Source organism: Bos indicus x Bos taurus, chromosome 9 (genome assembly GCF_003369695.1).
Source record: "Bos indicus x Bos taurus breed Angus x Brahman F1 hybrid chromosome 9, Bos_hybrid_MaternalHap_v2.0, whole genome shotgun sequence".
NCBI classification, from domain to species: domain Eukaryota; kingdom Metazoa; phylum Chordata; class Mammalia; order Artiodactyla; family Bovidae; genus Bos; species Bos indicus x Bos taurus.
The window spans coordinates 74,580,936-74,606,003 of NC_040084.1; the positions used below are offsets into that span (position 1 = coordinate 74,580,936).

Here is a 25,068-nt window from a genome sequence, read left to right on the forward strand (position 1 = left end):
TACTTGAAGAGAAGACAGATTCTATTTAATGTGAGAGCTGAAGGAACAGTTAGAATTTCGACACAGTAATTATCTAGATTGCCAAAACAAAATACAAATGCTTTAGAATTTATCAAAACAGTATTTTGAGAGTCTTTTTTACTTTGTAGAGTAAATATGACACAAGGGATAGCTTTAGAACAAGCTAACATGACTAGGATTCAGGCAGGTGCAACTGGTACAGTTCAGTAGTACATAAATGACTCCAACGAATGTACTCTAGACCAGAAACTTAAGTTACAAAATAGAGTTAATATTACAATTAATACAGGTAAGTAAAAACCACTGCTCTCAGATTCTGCACACTTAAAAAAAAACCCATAAACTTTATACAATAATCCAAATCACGCACTTCTACTCAGATGATCAGGGTATAATACAAACATACATAAGCCTAAAAAGTTATGGTCACATTTTGGTTTTGTTCCAGTGATGCACAATCACATGAAATGTTCTGTCTGTTTCGTGTGAAATAAACATTTGGCTGAGTTATTATAGCTGCTGAATTAAAAATATTTCCATAAAAATGTTCAGACCAAAATAATCCCAAACATCACAGTGTTTGGGATTATTTTGAGAGTCTTTATAAAGAGTCTTCATGAATCATAGAAACAGAAACAGTTAGGAAATTTCAGTGTATTTCATCTATTCTTTTTTTAACACGAGTAAACAAATACTGGATTTAAAGTGCAGCTTCTTTCTCCTGTCCCTTTGATTCTTCCCTCCCCTAGCAGAAGATCAGGTCTATATTCATTTTTAGAATCTCCACGGGAAGTTGGAAACAAACTGAGTGACAGTCAAGCCTGTTTGTCTCGGAAGTCAGTGATGGCTTTCCACAGTGTGCACAGCATCCCGCCCCTGTGTAAAGACACAAGAACATGGTGAAGAGATGGCTTCACTTGAAACAGCGCCCTTGCAATATGAAAGTGACTTCTTAGTTTTCAGCAGCTCTGATCAGAACATGAAGATCCCAAAGGCTTGTCAGTCCTGATGTATTCTTTTTGTATATATTTTCTCCTCACCCCTCCACATGCCTTTCACTCTCCACTCCCACAGACAACCAGAGCCCAAAGCATCATTTTAGATTTTCAGCACTTTTGAAATGTGTCTTTCTAGAGGTGGATAGGAGTAATAGTTATATCTGTTATATATAGACATGCTTGGCCTGACGGAGACAACAAATTTTTGTAAGAAACTGTGTTTAGATTATACCATGTTATTTGGATGGCAAATCAGCACCTCATCATGGTATTTTTAATAAGTATGATATGATCATGAACCAAATTAGAGCATTTGGTTTAAAATATCAGCTTTAAGATATCTGCATGGTCTTAATCTGATATGTTATCAAGAAATTCTTCTGGCTGATTTGCATTTCCTAATATGCACATATTGGTTATTAGTGCTCCCAATAATAGCCTGGTCCAAGCAACTCAGGTTACTCAGAGCAGCTGAGAACTCAAGTACTCTACCCAAGACCGGAGAGCTAGTTAGAGCTAGTTAGCAATCAGCTGGGAAGGGCCCCAGGCTTCTTGATCTCAGCCCAGTGCTCTTTCCATCATGATGAGACTGAACAGAAAGAAAAGTGGTACCTTAGTCTCAGGCATTTTAAATCATCACGTGTAACATAGTAGAGAACATCCATTAATGAATAATCCTCAGCCAAAAACTGTGGAGAAAGTAAAATACACACAAAAGTAAGATGTCTTATGCACTTCCATAAGTAGCAAACTATCCATAATGTAAACATTGGCAATAATGAAAAATAAATCTAAAAGGAAATTCAGTAAAGACAGAATCTTTTGGAATTATTAGAAAAAAGTCCCCCCATTACAAAATAATTACAAGGAATTACATCCATACGACTTTTAGGAGCAGAAAGATGACAAGGAACACAGTACTTCTGATTGGTCTTCTGATGAATAGATAAAACTTGCTTGTAATTACATCTGCTGCTTATAAGATAATGTTTGTATTTAAAAGGTTTAGTACTTTGTAGCTTAATTTTTTCCCAGTGGGTAAAATGTGTTGTTTACACTTAATTTCGGAAAACTTTCCGATACTTACTACAAAATCAGAATCCTGAATTTAAGTGAAGCTTTTAATTTTAAATCTTTCAAAAAGGTCAGTGATTTAGTGTGTCATCAATGACTACTCCTTAATTCTTATTTGAGTCTAAGTTAGAGGGGAAAATATTTTGGAAAATTTGATTGGATAAATTTTTCCCAAAGGTGAGAAAATCCTTTTAATTTTTGTAATTTGCTTGCAGATTTCTAAGGAGACTCTTATTTTATTAAGTGATTTTATTTTATTTTTATTTATTTAATTTTTTAATTTATTTATTATTTATTTATTTATTTATTTATTAAATATTTATATAATATTTATATATTATATTATATATATTTATTATATATATATTATATATTATATATATAATAATAATATTATATAAATAATAAATATTTATTTATTAAATAAATAAAATTTATTTAATTTTATTAAGTGATCTAATAAATTATCAAGCCAAGAGAAATTCATCTTTTAGTCATTTAAAAAATTTAAATATAAAACTGAAATCAACATAATATTGTATTAAAATAAATAATATATTTCCTATTTATATAAACTATTTATTATTTCTATAAAATAAAAAAATATAACCTCTTACTGCACATATATGTGATCTTACAACATAAAGAAATCTATTCATGCTAACTACAAAAGTTCCCTGTATAATATAGTTTGTATAGAAAGTGTTTATTTCTGATATAAGTTCACTAACTAGTCTATTTTATGAAGTAGCAATAAATAGCTGCTGCCCAGTGGAGTCTAAGAATGTCACATGAGAATTTAAGAGTTAAAAAACGAGAGAAAGAATGAGAAGCAGAAGAACTTTTTCCTTTTAGTTCTTTTCTTGATTTTTCCTGTTCTTCTTTATTTTCCATTAAACAGCATAAAAATCCTTATGGGTTCTGGACCACAGAGCATTTGTCTGCCTCACTGTCTCTGTCCTCCACTCTGAATGGTTTTCCCTTTTTGTCTTTCCCCCATCCCAGAACAGACATACAGTTTATTCCTAAGTATTCCTTTAGACTCCAGCTTGCCAATCATCTTTTCAAAGAACCTTCCCCAACTTCTCCCTCCCTCTGTCTCCTAATACCTGATAATCTTTCCTTTACAGACTTGACCAGGACATAATTATATTTGTACATGTGGAATTCTTTGATTATTGTCTGCCTACCCTAGTCTGTGAGCCTCAGGAAGGCAGGGCTGGGTCAGTTTCTCACTAGTGTCTCCCTGGTGCCTGGCACATAGTAGGCACTCAGCATTAGGAAACAAGTGAAAAAATGTTTGTCTCATAGAATGTTTTCTTTACCCGACTTATAGTGTCTTCATCAGCTCCGTTCTCTCTCAGCCAGTCAGTAAGTTCCGAATCTTCAGTGTTTGTGCCAGGAGAACTGGAGTGACACCCAGGCAACCCAGGAACATCTAGAACAGAATTGGGGTGGGGGAGAAGAAGGGACATTCTTAGCTTCAGAGGTCATTTGATAGTCAACATTTACTGATACTTTAGCAGATTTTTCTCCATCACAGTATAATTAATAGAAACCATTGAGATTGGCAGTCTACAAGATAATATAAATCAAACTCTTTAAGGCTGCTTAATATACTAGTCAGTGGAGAGTCACTAACAATAATTAATGATACTTCCACCTTGTGGTTTCGTATCAATTTTATAGCCTCTTAGAATAAAATGATGCATCAAAATCGTACTGTGTGTTTTTCAGGCAACAAAGAAGAGCATACTTAGCAGAGAACCATATAATAATCTCTTTTTCCACTAGTTGCAGTAATATGGAAGGACCATATATCTGAACAAAAAATAATGATTTTTATTTTCCTCTAAATGGGCTAAATAAGATTGCCTAAAGATTATCCTTCATCCCCAATTTCTCACAGAATAGATTTCTTTAAAGTTCCAATCTATGACTTAAAAAAAAAAAACCTGAGATATAATTGACAAAACATTTTATTAAAGTATATTCAACTTATGACTTGCTATTGCTTTATCTTTATTCTACTTAAGCCTTGTCAAATTATAAAACACTAGAATACATAGAATACAAATACAAAATGACAAAAATAGTATTATATTATTCTAGTAATTTCACTGTGAAATCCTTAAAAAGAAATAAAGACAAAAAAGTGGAGATCCCTATTCACCTCAATAATATATAATCTCAGGAAAAGATAATTATGAATCATTTTTACTGTACTTGTAAGAAATAATGGTTGGCTACAATTAAGAATTGGAAATTTGTGTACAGCAATCTCTGCCTGTAGTTGTGGTACAAGTGACAGATGCTGAATAAGCCATGATATAAAGTTTGCCTGTTGGCTTTCTAGTTTTCTGTGGCAGTTTGGTTGAACAGTATTACTTTAAAATTTTCTGCTATTCACCTATTGGTTGGGACTTAAGCTTCAGGTGTTTAATTTCTTGGTCTTTCTCTTCAATAGCTTGATGAAGGAGTGCTTGTAATTCTTTCTCTTTCTGAACCAATTCTTCCAGTAATCTGCAGAAGGAAATTATATTGGTTGACAGGATAATGAAGTGGGAGCAGCCACAGAATGACCTTCTAGACAAGGGTTCTCAAGCTATAATGAACACAGACATCCTGGGGTTTTATTGAAATGCAGATTCTGATCCAGCAGCTGGCTGGGGAGCAGGGATGGGTAGGGAGCTCTGAGTTTCTGCATATGTAATAAGCTCCCAGATCCACAGACATCTGAGTTGAGTAGCAAAGCTCTAGAAAGTGTGCTTCCAGACAAGAATTTAAAACTTGCACCCCTAATTGGCTGACAGACTCTTCAGAGATGTTGTTCTGTTTCCTTTTATGACCATAATGGCAAACAAATTAATATATGGTGTTTACCTGCATAGCCCCTCATTAAAAAAGTTGGTCAACATGGGTAATACAATAGGCAATGAATGCAAAGAAGAAAGGTACTTACTTTCTTTTAAACTATGAAAATTTGAGAAGTAACTCTTCCTTGGTGGTTCAGACAGTAAAGAATCCGCCTGCAATGCAGGAGACCTGGGTTTGATCCCTGGGTCAGAAAGATCCCCTGGAGAAGGGAATGGCAACCCACTCCAGTATTCTTGCCTGGAGAATTCCATGGACGGAGGAGCCTGGTGGGTTACAGTCCATGTGGTCGCAAAGCATTGGATATGACTGAGCGACTAACTCTTTCACTTCACAACTATAGGGGAGGTCAGCAACAGTACCTGGCACATAATCAGTCCTCAGTAAATGTTAATGAAGATTGCTTGGGTTGTTGTGTTTGTTACTGTTATTTTTCTGCCTTCTAAGGGGAGCAATGAACTGAGGAAAACCACAGCTGTGTTCCTGGTACATTCAGTTCCCCATTGGTATCTCATACATGCTCCAAAGAAATAAGAAGTATTATGTTACATGGTTCTTACCCATGAAAGGTTCACTGCACAACTGACAGCCAAGTGGTAACCCATTCACCATTCCCATTACTGGGAAAATATTCGAAGTTGTGAAGACAGATGTTCTGAGTTTTTAGAAAACTATCTTTGAATAACTTGAATTCAGAATTGTAATACTTTAAGATAGATGGCACCCCACTCTGGTACTCTTGCCTGGAAAATCCCATGGATGGAGGAGCCTGGTAGGCTGTAGTCCATGGGGTCGCTAAGAGTCGGACATGACTGAGCGACTTCACTTTCAACTTTTCACTTTTCACTTTCATGCATTAGAGAAGGAAATGGCAACCCACTCCAGTGTTCTTGCCTGGAGAATCCCAGGAACGGGGGAGCCTGGTGGGCTGCCGTCAATGGGGTCGCACAGAGTTGGACATGACTGAAGTGACTTAGCAGCAGCAAGATAGATGGGGAAACAATGGAAACAGTGACAGACTTTATTTTCTTGGGCTCCAAAAATCACTGCGGATCGTAACTGCAGCCATGAAATTAAAAGATGCTTGCTCCTTGGAAGAAAAGCTATGACAAATTTAGACAGCATATTAAAAAGCAGAGACATTACTTTGCTGACAAAGTGAAAGTGAAGTTCATCAGTCGTGTCTCTTTGTGACCCTGTGGACTGTAGCCCCCCAGACTCCTCTGTCCATAGGATTTTCCAGGCAAGAATACTGGGGTGGGTTGCCATTTCCTTCTCCAGGAGATCTTCCTGACCCAGGGATTGAACTCGGGTCTCCTGCATTGCAGGCAGACTCTTGACCGTCTAAGCCACCAAAAGAATCCATATAGCCAAAGCTATGGTTTTTCCAGTAGTCATGTATGGATGTGAGAGTTGGACCATAAAGAAGACTGAACACCAAAGAATTGATGCTTTTGAACTGTGGTGACTCTTGAGCATCCCTTGGACTGCATGGAAATCAAACCAGTCAATCCTAAAGGAAATCAACCCTGAATATTCATTGGAAGGACTGATACTGAAGCTGAAACTCCAATACTTTAACCACCTGATGCAAAGAGCTGACTCATTTGAAAATACCCTGATGCTGGGAATAATTGAAGGCAGGAGGAAAAGGGGATGATAGAGGATGAGACAGTTAGATGGCATCACTGATTCAACAGGCATGAGTTTGAGCAAACTCCAGGAGATGGTGAAGGACAGGGAGGCTTGGCGTGCTGCAGTCCATGGGGTTGCAAAGAGTAGGACATGACTGAGTGACAGGACAACAAATATAATTATGTATAAGATTATCAAGGTACATTGTTTCATGGCTCTTAACAAGCTCTATTTGTTTTACTTTCTGAGTATTGATAGATTTAACTCAGGACCAGATTCCATTCCAAAAGCTTGCTTCTGCTTCAGTTGACATGGTCTGAAGGCAGCACAGTCCAACTGGAGACAGCCCTGGGATTGTATCCTGGTTCAGCCATAAGCTTCTGTGTTAACCTTGACAAATGACTGAATGCCTCTGGGCTTCAGTTTTCTCATTTGTGAAAAGGAAGAGTAGAACTTTCTGAAAGGATTACTGTAATCATTGATGAGAATCCACATAGGTAGAATGCCAAACACAGTGTCTGGCCTTTAAGAAGGGCTGTCTGTTCTCTGCTACAGCCTCAGGCACTGGACAAGAAGCTTCCCAGGGTTCATTAGGGTTTGTCTCCCTGACCCCCAGATTTCACCCCTTTCCCACAGGACAGAGACATGGGAGGCTATCAGGTAGAAGAAGGATTGAGGTAGAGTTCAGTTCACTTCGGTCGCTCAGTCGTGTCCGACTCTTTGTGATCCCATGGACTGCAGCACGCCAGGCCTCCCTGTCCATCACCAACTCCTGGAGTTTACTAAAACTCATGTCTGTTGAGTCAGTGATACCATCCAACCATCTCATCCTCTGTTGTCCCCTTCTCCTCCCGCCTTCAATCTTTCCCAGCATCAGGGTCTTTTCCAGTGAGTCAGTTCTTTGAATCAGGTGGCCAAAGTACTAGAGTCTCAGTTTCAGCTTCAGTTCTTCCAATGAATATTCAGAACTGATTTCCTTTAGGACTAACTGGTTTGATCTCCTTGCAGTCCAAGGGACTCTCAAGAGTCTTTTCCAACACCACAGCTCAAAAACATCAATTCTTTGGCACTTAGCTTTTCTTATAGTCCAACTTTCACATCCATACATGAGCACTGGAAAAACCATAGCTTTGACTAGACGGACCTTTGTTGGCAAAGTAGGTGAGTAGGTGAGACAAAAAAAAAAAACAATGGGAAGCAGACAGAGACAGTGGTTACAGGAAGACAGCTTATTTAAAGACAACTGTGGAGAAGGCAATGGCAACCCACTCCAGTACTCTTGCCTGGAAAATCCCATGGATGGAGGAGCCTGGTAAGCTGCAGTCCATGGGGTCGCTAAGAGTTGGACACGACTGAGCGACTTCACTTTCACTTTTCACTTTCATGCATTGGAGAAGGAAATGGCAACCCACTCCAGTGTTCTTGCCTGGAGAATCCCAGGGATGGGGGAGCCTGGTGGGCTGCCATCTCTGGGGTCGCACAGAGTCGGACATGACTGACGTGACTTAGCAGCAGCAGCAGCAGCAGCAGTGGAGTAAACAGCACACACTTAAATGGATTAAGCAGGAGGAAATGAAAGAAGGAAGGAAGGAGAGGATTAAGGGAGACTTATATACTCCAACACAAATGGTATTCAGAGAAAGTTTCAGCAAGTTCAGTATGAACTTTTAATTTGGCAATTTTTGATCTGGTGTATATTTTTGTCATTCATGCTAATTTATAGTATGAATAGCGATAGTATTCATACTGCAGTATTCTTACTGCTTTTCTCAAAGAATACACAGTGAAATTTTCTAGAATTTAATACGTCTATCTAGGTTATGGGCTTCCCCGGTGACTCAGCCATAAAGAGTCTGCCTGCAATGCAGGAGCCACAGGAGACCCTGGGTCAGAAAGATCCCCTGGAAGAGGGCATGGCAACGCACTCCAATATTCTTGCCTGAAGAATTCCATGGACAGAGGAGCCTGGCGGGCTATGGTCCATAGGGTGACAGAGTTGGACGTGACTGAAGCAACTTAGCACACACGCATTTAGACTATGTATTTCCTTTTTATCCTAAAAGCCAGAACTTAACATTGGAAGCAAAGTACCGACAAGCCACCTCATTTGTCCCAATTCCAGCCTTCAAAATTATTTATTTTTAGGACATATCCAGTCCATCAGTTTTGTTTTTACTTTGTCTTCTGTTAATAGGGAAATCCTTTGAAACCAGGGCAATTGACTGTCTCTCTGTGCCAGACAAATTTGGCAAGGATCAGCCATGAGGTCAATTTTTTAACTCAGATAGGTGAGGGTGGGGAGCTGGGTTGGTGGGTAATTCCAGAATTGCAGGAAAGGGAAATCAGATAACAAGTCAGCTCCTTCTGAGTTAGATTTTAACTACCTCTGCATTATTGTCCCAATTCCTTATGTGAAATGAATGATTTTCAGAACATTTTAGGTAAGCACATACTTTATATTTAAGTAAAACATGCTTCCTAAAGCTATTTTGTTACTTTCTGCTATTTAATATTATTGATGATCTATTAATCAAAAGCTGGATAGATATTCATCAGTGATTATCCTAACTGAACTGAATCCTAAATATAAGCTTACAATTTCTGACCTGAGGATTACACCCTTTCCTAAAAACACATTAACATTTCCTCAAGTTTACTTTGCAATATATGTACATCTGTATATCAAGTAATATTCAACTGACAATTAAAGGACTGGTGTAGACATGACCAGCCCTCGTTGGCACCTATCCTAACGCAGCCGCCCTTTCTTTAGATCCCTACGTGAAGTGAATGCTGTGCCCTGTCTCACTTTTCTAGGGCTGATGGAGGAGCTGTGGGAGATTCTACTAGAAAAAGAAAAAAAGGAAGCCAGTAATCATAGAGATTTCACACATGTGCGTGTAAATACATAGAAAACATAAATGAGTGGGCTTTGTAAGAACTGCAACAACATCCTAACATAATAAAGACATGGTAATTCCTGTGGGCAGATGTGGGGAGCAGGCCCTCAGCTGTCTGACACCCTCAGAAAAGAGATGTGAAGAAAGCAGCCGGGGAAGGGCAGTGCCCAAGGACCATGGGTGGAGCAAGCACGGTGGACAGATGGGGGCCCCTGGGGGTGGTGAGTCAGGGTAATGCACATGGGCTGAGCACAGAAGGAAGAGGCTGCACTTAGGAGAGGCATGTTCTATTGACACAAGCCAGGGTAAGTACACAGAAGGTTCAGGAGCCAGAGGAGCAAATGTACTGGCTCACTGGTAAATAAAGTAGCTTTACTGTCTGGAAGCCGTGGGCAGAGCTGGGTGGCGGGACCTAAACAGTCATGAGTGCACTCTCCTCTTCCAGAAATCAGAGAAGGGTATAAAAACACAACTCCATTCAGGACTGGGTGCCAGAGAGTAAATTAAAGAGAAGTGACTAAAGTCAACATCTGCTCTAATGGATGGAGACTCATAATGGGACTATTGCCTGAGTGAAACTGAAAGTTGCTCAGTCATGTCCGACTCCTTGCAGTCCATGGAATTCTCCAGGCCAGAATACTGGAGTGGGTAGCCTTTCCCTTCTCCAGGGGATCTTCCCAACCCAGAGACTGAACCCACGTCTCCCACACTGCAGGCGGATTCTTTATCAGCTGAGCCACAAGGGAAGCCCAAGAATACTGGAATGGGTATCCTATCCCTTCTCCAGTGGATCTTCCTGACCCAGGAATTGAACCAGGGTCTCCTGCATTGCAGGTGGATTTTTTACCAACTGAGCTATGAGGAAGCCCATATTGCTTGAGAAGAGGAGGAAATGAAGGACATGAAGATTTAAATGAAGTCTTAGCAAAGACTCCAATTCTTTTCCACTAAGTAATAAGTGGGAAGTAAAGAGGTGGGTTTCAGAGGACAAGACTGGGATAACGGAACTTCCCTGTTGGTCCAGGGGTTAAGAATCTGCTTGCAATGCAGGGGACATGGGTTTGAAACCTGGTAAGGGAACTAAGATCCCACATGTAGTGGGGCTACTAAGCTAGAGAGTTCGCACACCACCACTACTGAGGCCCTGCATCGCAACGAGAGATCCCGTGTGACCCAACAAAGATTCCATGTGCGGCAACTGAGACCTGATTTTGCCAAATAAATCGATCAATATTTTTTTTTTAAAAATCCAGGATACAGAAACAAGAAACCCACTTTCCCTTTATTCAGAAACATTTCTGTATATAAACTGTAGAAGCTAAGTATGGATTTACTGAATCGTGCAACTAAAATTCAAGTTTCTAAATACAGGATGAGGTTGATTGGTACTACTCATACAAGCTTGGTATTTAAGCTTATTAAGAACCCAAACTTATGACCAGAAATAAAATATTTTTATCTCCCTGGTGAATAACTTGGATTTTCAACTAAGGTTTCTAAATATTTGAACAATGTTTATTGATTCACTCCAAAAATATAAATAATAAAAAAGTTTTCCCTGTCAACCCAAAGTCATAAAGTCAGTTGCCCACATGTCAACGGTAACCAGCACAGGAAGCTATAAATCATAAAGATTCAGACCTTGAACTGTGTCAACATCTTGTGAAGCACAAGAACATATTTCCTGTTCACTTAATAACCTGATCATGTGAGTTCTGTGTTATCAAATTCACAAGGAAAAATTAAACTCCAGATATGATACAGCATATTAAAAATAAAATCATAAATGTGGTCAATGGATCATCGTTTCAAGGTTCTAAAACTAAAAACTTTTGAACCATTAATTTTATCTCCTTAAGAACAGAGCTCTTCCTCTCCTGAAAGAACCTGATATTCCAAGTCACGGGTCTCAAGATCACAGACTCTCTTCTTGTCTTCAGCTATCTACTGGATGGTACATGTTGCTCTGAGCCTGCATCCCAAACAGTCTATGAGGTTACAACTAAGTTACTCAGAAAATCTTAGTGCAGTGATCAAAGAAGAAATGCTGAAGGACTGAATTGGGAGAAGCAGAAAACGTATTTGACTAAAGAGGCTAAAATGAATCTCTCATTTTAATAAAGAATGAAATCAAGGTTATATGAATGGGAAAAGGGGATTACCTTATGTGTATTCTGTGGACCAATCTTTAAAGTAGACTCCAAGCACATGCACTTATATAAAAGTAAGAAAAAAGAAACCCACCCACATTGGAATAGGCCTTACCTATTTGTTTCTATTTTCATCCTTCCAAGCTGTACATTCAGTGATCGGTGAGCACTCTGGGAGTCATGGGATACAGTAGAACTGAGCGTGCTCACCCCTGAGGTGGCCACCGCGTCTTCAAGGACGGCATGAGGTCTTTGGACAGTTTGATTTGAAGGCCGTTCGTCATGGTCACCTTCTGCATCCAAGTCTTCTTGATCGGCAGTATCACTCTCAGATGCAAGGCTGAAATGCGGCCTCAGTTCTGTTAAGCATATGATCAACAACAATCTTAATGAAATAAGAATGATGGCCTTAATTTCTTAAGACATGAATGTCATCTCCCCTGCTATCAATAAGATGTATTCCCAACTGCTTTTCCAAAAGTGAGGATGGATTTCTGCACATTATTTCAGATTTGTTCTTCCAGCAAATTTGCAAAAATCATAAGATATGTAAACTCAGAATGATCTAACTCAAACAGAAGAGAAGTGTTCACACAGCACATAAGATACGTGGGAAATCTGTTAAAATCAGATAGGCAATTGTGTAAAAACCTGTTAAGAATATGAAAATTTGTTTATACAATTAAAATTCATAGTTTTGATTCTGTCAACTATTAACTCACTTAGAAATGAGGAAAGTGAGATATAGGGAGATTGTATAAATAAGAGTAAGAAGACAGACTGCTTTTTGCTTGTAACATTCAAAATGTGTGGGGGTGGGAGGGGCGAGTACTGAAAATACACACACATTCTTTATATTCACTCTAGTAGGCCAATCTGCTTTTGACTTTTTGACTATTAGGTTAATTTTTAGTGTGTGTCCTACCCTAACCTACTGACTCACCACTAAGATTTAAAGTGCAAAAGTTACAAGTCTCCAGTTTAAACAGACGGCAGGCCATGAGTTCATCTGCGGGTCACTTCAGAATTGGGATGCTACGTTTTGATGGGAAAAACTATTATACATTGTGATTAGGTTCTCAAAATGGCCCCCCCAAAAGGAATTAAATTCATAATATAAGTAAAATCAGGGTAACAGAAATATTGGATCTTGGCTCCATATGCTATGACACATGAAACTTTTATTTTCAAAGAAACATTCTTTAAATTCTATAATTCTTTATAATTTTCAAAAGTTTCACACAATATTTCTTTTTTTTTAAATTTTATTTTATTTTTAAACTTTACAATATTGTATTAGTTTTGCCAAATACCGAAATGAATCCGCCACAGGTATACCCGCGTTCCCCATCCTGAACCCTCCTCCCTCCTCCCTCCCCTACCCTCCCTCTGGGTCGTCCCAGTGCACCAGCCCCAAGCATCCAATACATGATATTATACATGTTTCAATGCTATTCTCCCAAATCTCCCCACCCTCTCCCTCTCCCACAGAGTCCATAAGACTGATCTATACATCGGTGTCTCTTTTGCTGTCTCATACACAGGGTTATTGTTACCATCTTTCTAAATTCCATATATATGCGTTAGTATACTGTATTGGTGTTTTTCTTTCTGGCTTACTTCACTCTGTATAATAGGCTCCAGTTTCATCCACCTCATTAGAACAGATTCAAATGTATTCTTTTTAATGGCTGAGTAATACTCCATTGTGTATATGTACCACAGCTTTCTTATCCATTCATCTGCTGATGGGCATCTAGGTTGCTTCCATGTCCTGGCTATTATAAACAGTGCTGCGATGAACATTGGGGTACACATGTCTCTTTCCCTTCTGGTTTCCTCAGTGTCACACACGATTTCAAATAATCCTAGAATGACCCTTATTTTCCCTGTACCCCTGTACTGCCCCTTTCCCATTCCCTCTCCCCACTAGTAAACACTCATTTGTTCTCTGTATCAGTGTTTATTCACTGGTTTATTGTCTTTGTTAGATCTCACATATAAACGGTATCACCCAGTATTTGTCTTTCTCTGACTTTTTCACTTCAGCATAATGTTCTTCAAGTCCATTCATGTCATGTTGCTGCAAAGAGCAAAATTTCGTTCTTTTTAATGGCTGAGTAGTATTCCATCATAGACACACATTTACACACACATACCACATCTTCTTTGGTCACGTATGTGTTGAAGGACACTTAGGTGGTTTCCGTAACTTGGCAACTGTAAATAATGCTGCTATGAACATTGGAACAAATGTATTTTTTCAAATTAGTGCTTTTGTTTCTTTTTGATATATACCCAGGAATGAAGCTGCGGGGTCATATGGTATTTTTAGTTTTTTGAGCCATCTCTATACTGTCTTCTGCAGGAGCTGCAACAGTTTACATTCCCGCTAGCAGTGGAGGAGGGTTCTTTTTTCTCCACATCCTTGCCAACATTTGTTATTTGTATTCTTTTTAATGCTAGCCATTCCCACAAGTCTGGGGTGATATCTCATTATGGGCATGTGGAGTTTTCATTAGATCACAGAACCCACCGAGAATCTGATGAGAGCCATGCAGAAGAGAAGCACATTCAGACAGCATTTTCCCTGTTTCTTGAAGGCTCACTGGCTCCTTGAAGCCAATTCTGAGAGTCCATGAACCATAGTTGAAGAGCCCCTGTGCTGGGGGAGGGCGCTAGTGGGAGTGATGGAAGACCCCTCCCACTACTCTAACATAGCTGCTACAGCAGTGCAGCCAAAGGGCCAATTCATCGCCAAATCCTCCAGGGAACTGTTTGGTCTTTGCCTTATTGACCTGTGTATGGTATAATGTCCTTAAATTTCATGCATGCTGTTGCATGTGTCAGACTTTCCTTCTTTTTGAAGGCTGTATAGTACTCCATTGTTTGCATATACCACACTTTGTTTATCCATTCATCTATCAATGGACACTTGCGTTGCTTCTACTTCTTTACTATTGTGAATAATGCTGCCATGAACTTGGGTGTGCAATTATCTATTTGAGATCCTTCTTTCAGTTCTTTTGAATATATACCCTAAAGAACATATGGTAATTTTTATTTTTTTGAGAAGCCACATATTGGTTTTCCATAGTGGCTGCACCATTTTATAGTCTCACCAATAGTGTACAAAAGTTCTAATTTCTCCACATCCTTACCTTTTATCTCTTAAGGTTAGCCAAACTCCACCTCTATTCTGGCTGTCTGCATTACCGCCTTTCTCCTTCCAAAATTCTATTTCCTAGTTCATCTATAGTATTCTCTGTGCTAGTCGCTCAGTTGTATCTGACTCTTTGCGACACCATAGACCATAGCCTGCCAGGCTCCTTCGTCCATGGGATTTCTCAAGCAAGAACACTGGAGTGGGTTGCCATTTCCTTCTCCAGGGGATCTAGAACCCGGGTTTCCTGCATTGGGGGCAGACTCTTTACTGTCTGAGCCACCAGGGAAGCCCTTTTGTCTTCATTCTGTGTGTTAGTTGTAGGTGTAACTCAAAATCAGGTGTTTAATTTACATAAACCTGCTACAGGGGCTGAGCCATATCAGCTTCAAAAAAATGTTGGCAGAATGGAAGTTATCTTACTAGGATTATTTATAAGGGAACAAAATAGTGAAAAAAAGATCTTTAAAAATAAGAGGACTTCCCTGGTGATCCAGTGGCTAAGACAGCAACACTCCCAATGCATGGAGCCCAGGTTTAATACCTGGTTGGGGAACTAGCAACTAAGATCTGGCTTTGCCAAATAAATATTTTTTTTTTTTAAATAGGAGAGTTCAATCTATATTAAATTAGAGCAAGAATAGGCCTTTTTAAATTTTCTAAATTTTTTCCTTATGGTCTCTAAACTGAAATTTTAAAGACGATTTTAAAGGTTTATTGTCTTGTTGAATATAATCTCACTTTAGGAGAGGGAAAATTTCTAATACTTATTACTACATTATTACATTTAAATGTTCCCTTATATTCCTCTAACTCTGTACTCTTTAAATGATCATATGTCATCATTTTACTTATGTGCTAATAACTAAAAGTTTTCCCCAATAATTTGAAGAAAGTAGAAAACTATAAGTGAATGCAGTACTTTGTTATTTTGATCTTTCATGATGGCTCCCTGAGGACACATCATCAAATCAGATATTGTAAAACATGCAAATAAGAGAGAGCATCTGCTCTTGATCCTCCAAAAGAAACAACCTGAAGGAGAACTAGGGCAAATATACGCAAGAGTCATAAAAGCATATGCAAAGATAACATGGAATTGCAAGCACAAATGAATTCAGCTTGACTATCTTTGATGCTTTCAGTTATACACCTAGCTACATATATAATTCACAGGTACATGTAATAAGAGTGCTAAGGGGTAAGTAAAGTATATTTGCAGTGACTAAAGCTAGTGTGGGGTTTACTCATTGATGGATTCAAGGAGATGGAAGGGCCCAGGCAGGTTCTGGAGGAGGGGAAAGCCTTGGGGTGGAGAAAGGAGAAGAGGTACTTGAGAGAAGTGAAATGTTAGTTGCTCAGTCACGTCCAGCTCTTTGCAACCCGAAGGGCTATAGCCCGCCAGGCTCCTCTCTGTCCATGGAGTTCTCCAGGCACGAATACTAGAGTAGGTAGCCATTCCCTTCTCCAAGGGATCTTCCCAACCCAGAGATCGAACTTGGATCTCCTGCATTGCAGGTGGTTTCTTTACTGTCTGAGCCACCCAGGAAGCTTAAGAGAAGGAAGCACAAATGAGCTCTCTGAGGAGAATGGAAAGCAGAGGGAACTGTCAGGACAGAGCCAAGTGTCATGAGAAAGGCAGGGACTCAGGGGACCCTGGAACGAATGGACAGCATTTAAGCCCATGTGTGGGAAACTAAAGGGAGTGCATGTTTCCAAAATACAAGAGAGGATCAAATAGCAATACTATCCCCACCTCCCCTCACTCCCACTCCACCCCAACTGGCAGCCTCATCAGAGGAAAATAACCTTAACACGTGGTAGGATCACAATACTTGTCAGTGCGGTGTATGATCCCTGCATTAAACATTGCATGTAGATTGGGGTGCTGGGCATTTTACGTTAATGTGGACATGGGGCATGGGACTGATTCAGCTTAACAACTGGGAGTAACACCAAGGACTCTAGCAGTTTAAACAATTAGAGTTCCCATCAGAAGAGTGCCTGTACTGTGCATTCTGTCTGCCTTAGCTGGGCCAACATGGTCTCATGCTCAGTACAGGCTGGCCACCCACAGCCAGCCTGTACTTGAAGAGTAATCAAAGATGCTCAGTGTTACCAATATCCACAGGCTAATTCTTGAAGACAAGTGGGAAAAGAGTCTGAGAAAAAAAAAAACAAGAAACTCATATGGGGTTTACACAGTACTCTCTGTTCTGTGTGTTATTTTTCAGAAGAAAGAAGATGGAACATTTTCTTATTTTTTCCTTTTCATTTTGAAATAATTTTAGAATAACAGAAAAGTTGCAAAAAACAGTACAGAGAGTTCCTTGTATACCCAGTATCAGCTTGCCCTAAATATTTGTCACAGCATACACAGCTTTGGCACTATTACCAAAGCCAGGAGATTCACATGGATACAATACTATCATCCTAATCTATAGACCTTACGTGAATGTCACTGTTTTCCCAAGGATGTCCTTTTTCTGACCTAGGACCCCACACAGCATTATTTGTCATGTGTCTCTCGGTCTCTGCCAATCTGTGGCAGCAGCCTAGTATTTCTCTCTCCCCCAAGACCTCCGTACCTTTGAGGAGTCCTGGTCAGCTATTTTGTACTGTGTCCCTCATTTTTGGTTCATTTATGTCTTGTCAAAATTAGGTTGAGGCTCTGCCTTTTTGGCTCCTATACCACAAAGATGATGCTGTGTCCTTCCCAGAGCGTCACATCAGGAGGTACCCAGAGGTGCTGTGTCTTATGTGAGTGATGCTTACCTTGAGCTTCTGGTAAAGGGAGTGTCACTGTTTTCTCTTTGTAGTTAGTAGATATCTTGTCGGGAGATTACCTGAGACCATTCAAATACCTCGTTTCTCAGCATTATTTTTCCTGCTTACCTCAGCAGCTATTGATGGTTCTTACTGTAATAATTATTACTGTGGTGTTTGCCTAATGGTGATTTTTTTATTTCCCTCATCCCTTCTACATGTATTAATTGGAATTCTACTAAGACAAATAATTGGCCTTATCCTCCATATATGTATTCAATTACTTATATCAGTATGGACTCATGGCTATTTAGTTTACTCTATGCATATAACCCAATATTATTTTTATTGATTTTTTTGTTTAATTTGCCCTGGCTTAGACTTTTGGAAAGTCCTTCAAGAGGTCTCCAGGGTCCTTTGTATCAGCGTCCATCCTTTTGGTGCATTTCCTTATCTTTTGCCATCACAGTAAGTTGCAGGCTCATCTTGAATTTCTTTTGCCCCAGGCAGGCCTGGAAATCAACCATTTCTGCAAGGAGCTCTGATTCCTTTTAATAGAGAATGTTTAAAAGCCAACATCTGGGTCCTCTCAGCAAACACATGTAAGAAATGTGTGTACTGATGATGGTATACTTTTAAATTTGTTGGTTTCTTTAGCATGTCTTAAAATTTGGTAGGTTTATTGCAGTATTTTGTCAGCTAAAAGCAATTTTTATCAGGAGACTAAAAAGACAGGCATTTTTAGTATAGTTTCTTTGAATCTTAATTGTATAACAAAATCTTTATGGACATTTGGAAATCAATGGAATTGTCAAATGCTTGAAATTGGTTGCCCTTGTTCATATATTTCAACATAAACATATTGATGTAGAGTGTATATTGTCTTCCTGCATCCTGGGAGGAATATTAAAAAATACTTTCTTAAAGTAATTCTCTGAAATTTCCATTTATTATTATTATTCTTGGCCACGCCGCGCAGCTTGTAGGATCTCAGTTCCCTGACCAGGTATTGGACCCATGCCCCCTGCAGTAGAAGTGTGGAATTCTAACCACTGGACTGCAAGGGAAGTTCCTTTTTTCTTTTTTTTGCTCACTTTTAAAAATGCTTTCAAAGAGTCATTTCAGTTGTCATCAGAGACCCCTAGTGGCCTCAAAGAAACCAATTTCACAGTGGAAGGACAAAAAACTTTGCTTAGCAAACTGTTTTCATAGAGTGTGCCTTCCTCTGCACAGGAGCTGGGTTAGAGCAACACCCATCACGAGGACACTCACGTGAGGAGACAGGCCTCCCTGTGTTGTCCCTTGTCCCTGTCTCTCCCTCTAAGCTTAAAGTGTTTCATCTACAGCATGATAATCAGTATGCTTTATCAACTTTGTATTTTGGAAGAATTTTAGATTTACAGAAAATACAGAGAACTCCATATACCTTCCACCCAGTTCACCTAGTATATCTTATGTAACTATGGTACCTCTGTCAAAACTAAGAAATTAACATTGGTACAGTATCAGTTGTATTAAGGAAACTGGAGTATTTTTAGATTATGCTAGTTTTCCTGATGTTCTTCTTTCTATTCCAGGATACAATCCATTGCATTTAGGTAATCCATTTTTAAAGAAGTTATTACAAATTAGATTAACAGATTATTTATATGCTATTTAAATTATTTCAAAGTATAATCCCTTTCTCTTCTCCTCATTTAGACATTCTCAATTTAGGTTACTACTGGGTGTAACTTGGGGCTTCGCCAGTGGCTTAGTGGTAAAGTATCTGCCTCTAATGCAGGAGTGGCAGGCGATGCAGGTTCGATCCCTGAGTCAGGAAGATCCCCTGGAGAAGAGCATGGCAATCCACTCCAGTATTCTTGCCTGGAGAATCCCACGGACAGAGGAGCCTGACAGGTTAGTCCATAGAGTCACAAAGAGTTAGACACTACCGAAGTGACTTTGCATGCACAGCACACGGTGTAACTCATGGCCTATACCTATACTCCTCACTGATACACACTTAATCCCTTTCACCCCTTACGTCTTTTGGGTTTATAACCCCTCTTTGGTACATTTCCCACACCCAAGCTCATCCCGGTGATTAACCATCTAAACATAAGTACGTGCTGACGTCCTGAGAGCATCACACTAGGTTTCTACCAGCTTTACATTCTTCAGGTTCACATCCAACTGCCAGCTGTTTGTTTCAAAGCCTTGCTAGAGTTTTTTCTAAGTTATGCAAAAGTTTTCACCCTAATTTGTTATAACCAGGTAAAACTCATCTACTGATTGCTTCAACCAATATTTATTGGAAGTCTGTTAATTTCCAGGCAACATGCTGGACAATGTGTTTGACACAGAATAAAAGACATAGCTACCCTCTGGTAAGGGAAACAGCCATTAGACAAGAAAATAAAAGTAGTTTCTGATTGGGCAAATGTCACCAATGGGAAAACCATTTCCAAGGAGAGAGAGAGAGACAGGGGGTCTACTGTAGACTTTGGGGTCGGTCAGGACTCGCGGAGGGGGCATCTTGTAAAATGAGACCTGAAGAAGACAAACTTACAAGAACTCAAGGGGAGGCAGCAGCGGGGATGGAGGCGGCAGGAGGGACGGAGGCGGCAGGAGGGATGGAGGCGGCAGTGGGGATGGGGTGGGGGTGGGGGGGAGGTATGCACCACGTAGGGGAACAACCTATTCAGGGATGTTAGAACTTCTTCTATTTCCTCCTTTCATAAAGAAGAAATGTTAATCCCTCACCCTGAAACCAGACAAGGCATTCTGAAAGAAGAGAAGGAACTCCACAACTCAGAAGGGTTTATGATAACTTGAAAGTTTGTGGTACCGTTTATAAATAACATAAAATTTGAAATGTTTCATATTTATTTACCTTATCTTTTTAGATTTCTGTTTTAGAATACTTTATAATACATGTACAAATTAGTACAACAGAACACGTTTCTTTTATTTTAGAATACGTTTCTAATTCATATACCTAAATCAATCTATTTCTCTATCTATACACACACACACACACACAAGGTGGAATAGCTCTGCTTAAAATTTCTATTATGGGTACACTATCAAAACACTTTGGAAGCTTGTCTTAGAGCATGAGTGCATCTCTCCCTTTCTCCATAAGAGGCTTCCCAGGTGGCGCTAGTGGTCAAGAACTCGCCTGCCAATGCAGGAGAGGTAAGAGATGTGGGTTCAGTCCCTGGGTCAAGAAGATCCCCTGGAGGAAGGCATGGTAACCCACTCCAGTATTGTTGCCTGGAGAATCCCATGGACAGAGGACCCTGGCAGGCTATAGTCCGTGGGGTTACAGAGTCAGATATGACTGAAGCAACTTAGCACACACATTTACTCCCATAACCTGGTTGCATTCATTGAGATACCCTTTGGTATAATATCTCAGTGCAAACATAGCTGGCATCTATTTAGACCAGTGATTTCCAAACCTGGCTGTGTATAAAAATGACCTCGAAAATCAGATTCCTGAGCTTTATCCTCAGCAGATTCTCACTCAGTCTGGGGTGGAGCTCTCAAAGCTGTAATTTTAAAGAGCTCCTTACATCACTCAATGTACTGGCAGCTATGGGAACCACTGGTAAAGGATGACATGGGAGTGTGTTTTGTGGGTACAGATATCTAAATATTGAAATGCATATGTATGTGGATCTCCTGTATCATTTTCTCTTTGTCTTTATATCCAATGATGCTCTTTAAAGACAAGGAAACAAGTCTTCCTCACTCATAGTAAACATTTTGCTCAGAGTACACACACCAGATAAATATTATTTGGTGGCTTTGAAAGATGAAAAAAAAAGGCTAAGTTGCCCTAAAAGCAGTGAGGAGACATCATAAATGATAGATGAACAGTAATTGCAAATACCAAACTCTAAATATTTGCAAAGTAGTTAAGTATTTCTGACCTGGAACCAGAATGGTAATAGCTGTCTGTACCGCCTTTCGGATGATACTGTCTAAGGCAAACATCCAGTGTGGCTTGATGTTATGATTCCGAAGAACTTTATTGACCTGGAGTAAAAGAGTGATATATGGTTTACTTTAATATTTAATTGCAAATAACCTAGCTGATGCATGCATTTGGATGATATTCTACCAACAATAATAACTAAAAGGTTTCTTCACTCTGAATTGTGAATTATTTATGTCACCAGAAAACAAATGAAAAACTGCAACTTCAAAATGAAGTTCGGTGCTTCCCATGTAAGCAAGTAAGATATACCACTTCAATGAAAAGCAATCTAGTTAAATGGGAATGTTGCCTCGTTGGGACCCAGTATCTGCAACTTCTGCCTTTTATGATGTCAGCAGATTGGATGGTGGAAGTGATAAAGGAAAGGAAAAAAAAAAGAGTTCCACTCCAGTATTCTTGCCTGGAGAATCCCATGGACAGAGGAACCTGGCAGGCTACAGTCCATGAGCTCACAAAGGGTTGGACATGAATTAAGTGACTCAGCACACACACATGCATCGAGACTATGTATCTCCTTTTTATTCTTAAATGTTATGGCTGCTATTCAACACAACCAAGCACTTCAGCATCATGTGATGACTTGAAAGTGCCAGTCACCGCTCAAAGGGGGAACACGAGAACATACGTGCTACATACACACCGGCCATGGTGCGTGCCTTGTTTTCCACCCCACAACGGCTTATATTCTTTTTAAAGAGGAATAAACTGCCAACTATTCCAGACAATCTGTTTACATCAAAAATCTTTGTTGTAAGACTATCTTTTTAAAGTGACTAGTAATGTTTCACTTATTTACACAGTGACACAGATATATGCACTACCTTTCTTTTTAAAAATTATGGTAAAATATGCATTCCATCAAATTTACCATCATAACTATTTTTAAGTGTACAGCTAAAGTGGCATTTTTTAAGTGGCATCAAGTACGTGGACACTGTTGTGCTAGTGTGAAATGAAACATTTCCTGCTGTATCAGTGGGCAAGAAATGTCACAGCCATCAGCGATTTCAGGCCTCCTAACGTGAATGAGGGCTCCCAAAACTGTGATCCAGCAGATGCCACCATCCCCAGCCATGGCAATTGCTGGAGGAGTGAAGAGATGGGATGCCAGAAGCAGCCATCCACCACACTTGCCATCCCTTATGGTAAAAAAGGAATTAAGGATGTGAAGCATCTAGAAATAGATTTGGCCCCTGATAGCTGAGGTGCCTATGAAAGGAATGAATTCAGAGAGCCCAGAGGCTTGCCTCTTTCCCTACATATAAAACACTAAATTCCTTAGCTTGATATCTGGTTTTCCTTACTATTTAACAATAATCTTTGATGTTCAGGTTGTCTTCCCTCTTTTTTGCAAACTTGTATATACCCGGACTCCCTCTCCTGCCTCCTCTGAGCGGATTTCACAGAGCTACTGAGATGTTGTCTCCTGGGCTCGGAGTCCTCAACATTCCCACCAAATAAAGTAACTCTCTGCTTTCAGGTTGTGGCTCATTTATTAGGTAACGCTATCATCACCATTGCTCATCTCCAGAACTCTTTTCTTCCTGCAAAATTGAAATGCTACACCATTAAACAATGATTCCCCCCTGCCCTCTCCTCCCAGTCCCTGACAACCACCATTCTACTTCCTGTTTACGAATATGACTACTCTAAGTGTCTCACACAATCGAAATAGTGCAGTCTTTTTGTGTCTGGCTCATTTCACTATGTGTAATGTGTCAGAACTTCGTTCCTTTTTCAGGTTGATAATATTCCAACTCAGTGACTGATCTGATCTGATTGTATGGGTAAGCCATTACCTTTTTATAAATGACTTTTATCATAAGGCTAAGAGAGGTTTATTCAAAATTTGGTTTAACTCCACTAATTTCTAGTTGACATGGGTCTTTAAGAAAAGATGCTATTTTTCCCAACAGGACTCTGACTAGAGAGAGATCTTAGAGGAAGCTGGGGAGAAGGTGACCTAGCTGCAATCTCACACCAGAAGCTAGAGTTCCAGTGGCTCATTCCTGCCCTTGATCCATCTTCACCAAAATCCCCCAGTGTAGATGGATGTCTGTCTGAGGAATTCCTCAGAGTGGTTGTTCCCAGGGAAGCGGACCATTGCTAGGTTCCCACTTGTTCTAGGAAACCCCTTCAGAATGATTTTCTCCTGGCACTTTCTTAAAGGACTCGCTTGATTATTTGACTAATGTGGGTATGACATTTAGTAACTAATACTCTTTCTCTCAAGGGTCCCAAAGAGAAAATGGAGGAGGGGTCCTCTATCACCATGACCAGCTCCTCACAGCTCCTCATTCAACAATATACTATATCCAGGCCATTCTTTGGGTTCATTCCCATCCTGGACAGTGCATGTCCATCCTGGACACCTCTAGTCAGAGCAAGAGCAGGTGTGTGTGTGTGAGACTTGGTCTGTGGCCCAGGATTACAACTAACCCACTCTCAATCTGAACTCTACTTGCCTATTTGCTTTCCAGCCTGTAGACTGGAAGCCAAATGTGTGAGCAAGCTGCAAACTCACTGAGTTATTTGATTCTATTTGCAGCTGGCTGGGGTTCCCTAGTTACAGAGAAAGTGTGCCTTTAGCATTATATTAGTGACAGGCCTGGCCAGTTGCTCTCATTTCCCATGACGTCAATTGAGTCAGGACTGTTGCCCTCCCCACAAAACAGCATAAGACTGAGCGGCTTGCACAGAGTTCCAGGGAACACAAGGTCACTGAAGGATTACAATTTAGTTTTAAATCAGGGATCTTTTGATGCACCAAATGCAACTGTCAAGACATCTTCTAGGTAGGAGCAATAAACTCATTAGGACTGAGTCAATTTGGGGAATTTACCTAAAATGATGCAAAGTGCTTCCCTATTCACATGGCTGGCACCGTGGGAACTTTCTTATTTCTCTGTCTCCTGCAGTCAGTTGTAAGGGCTTCTGGGAGGGACTTCTGGCTTTTTTTGGTACAAGTTCCACAGGCAAGTCTCATTCAAGGATATCACATATGGTTTGAATCAGGCTTCTGGAAAACAGGCTTCAAGTTTGTGTTGCATAGCAACTCGCTAGGAGAGCGAGGAACTGTCAGTGATCTCTCACCAGAGCCTGTGAATTAATTTTTATCCAATGATGCCCTGTGCTCTAAAGTATATTTCTAGCTAGGGAGTAGTGAATATTTATTAAACAAGTATGTTTAAAATGTTCTGTTTGGAAAACAGAGCAAGGGGGAAAAATTTTGATCATTCTGATCATTCTGATCTGTACAGTTACATTTTTCCGAGTGACCGCTAGATGGCACTTTTCATATATAATATAAAGTGCAGGACAAGAGTGCTCTGTTGCTAAAATCATCAAAATAAATAGTGACCAACTACATGATTTCATAAGAACAAAGTGCAGCCATGGGAGATGTCTGTGAGTGTTGTTATTTTCCACGGTGTTCCATTTTATGTGTATCTAACCTGGGGGAGATTCCAGATTCTATAACAAAGCTAGTGCTTCGAGG

General features: G+C 39.8%; 1 protein-coding gene across 1 annotated transcript in view; it reads right to left on the reverse strand.

The window, feature by feature from the left end:
- The window catches only part of MAP3K5 (mitogen-activated protein kinase kinase kinase 5), a 228,988-nt gene continuing 203,920 nt past the window's right edge, over positions 1–25,068 (reverse strand). Inside the window, exons 25-30 of the mRNA XM_027551670.1 lie at positions 21,502–21,607; positions 11,768–12,011; positions 4,504–4,616; positions 3,419–3,531; positions 1,632–1,708; positions 1–897 (exon numbers count right to left, since the gene is read on the reverse strand). Coding sequence (XP_027407471.1) covers positions 837–897; positions 1,632–1,708; positions 3,419–3,531; positions 4,504–4,616; positions 11,768–12,011; positions 21,502–21,607 — 714 coding nt within the window. The 3' untranslated portion in view covers positions 1–836. The remainder of the gene's footprint in view (positions 898–1,631; positions 1,709–3,418; positions 3,532–4,503; positions 4,617–11,767; positions 12,012–21,501; positions 21,608–25,068) is intronic.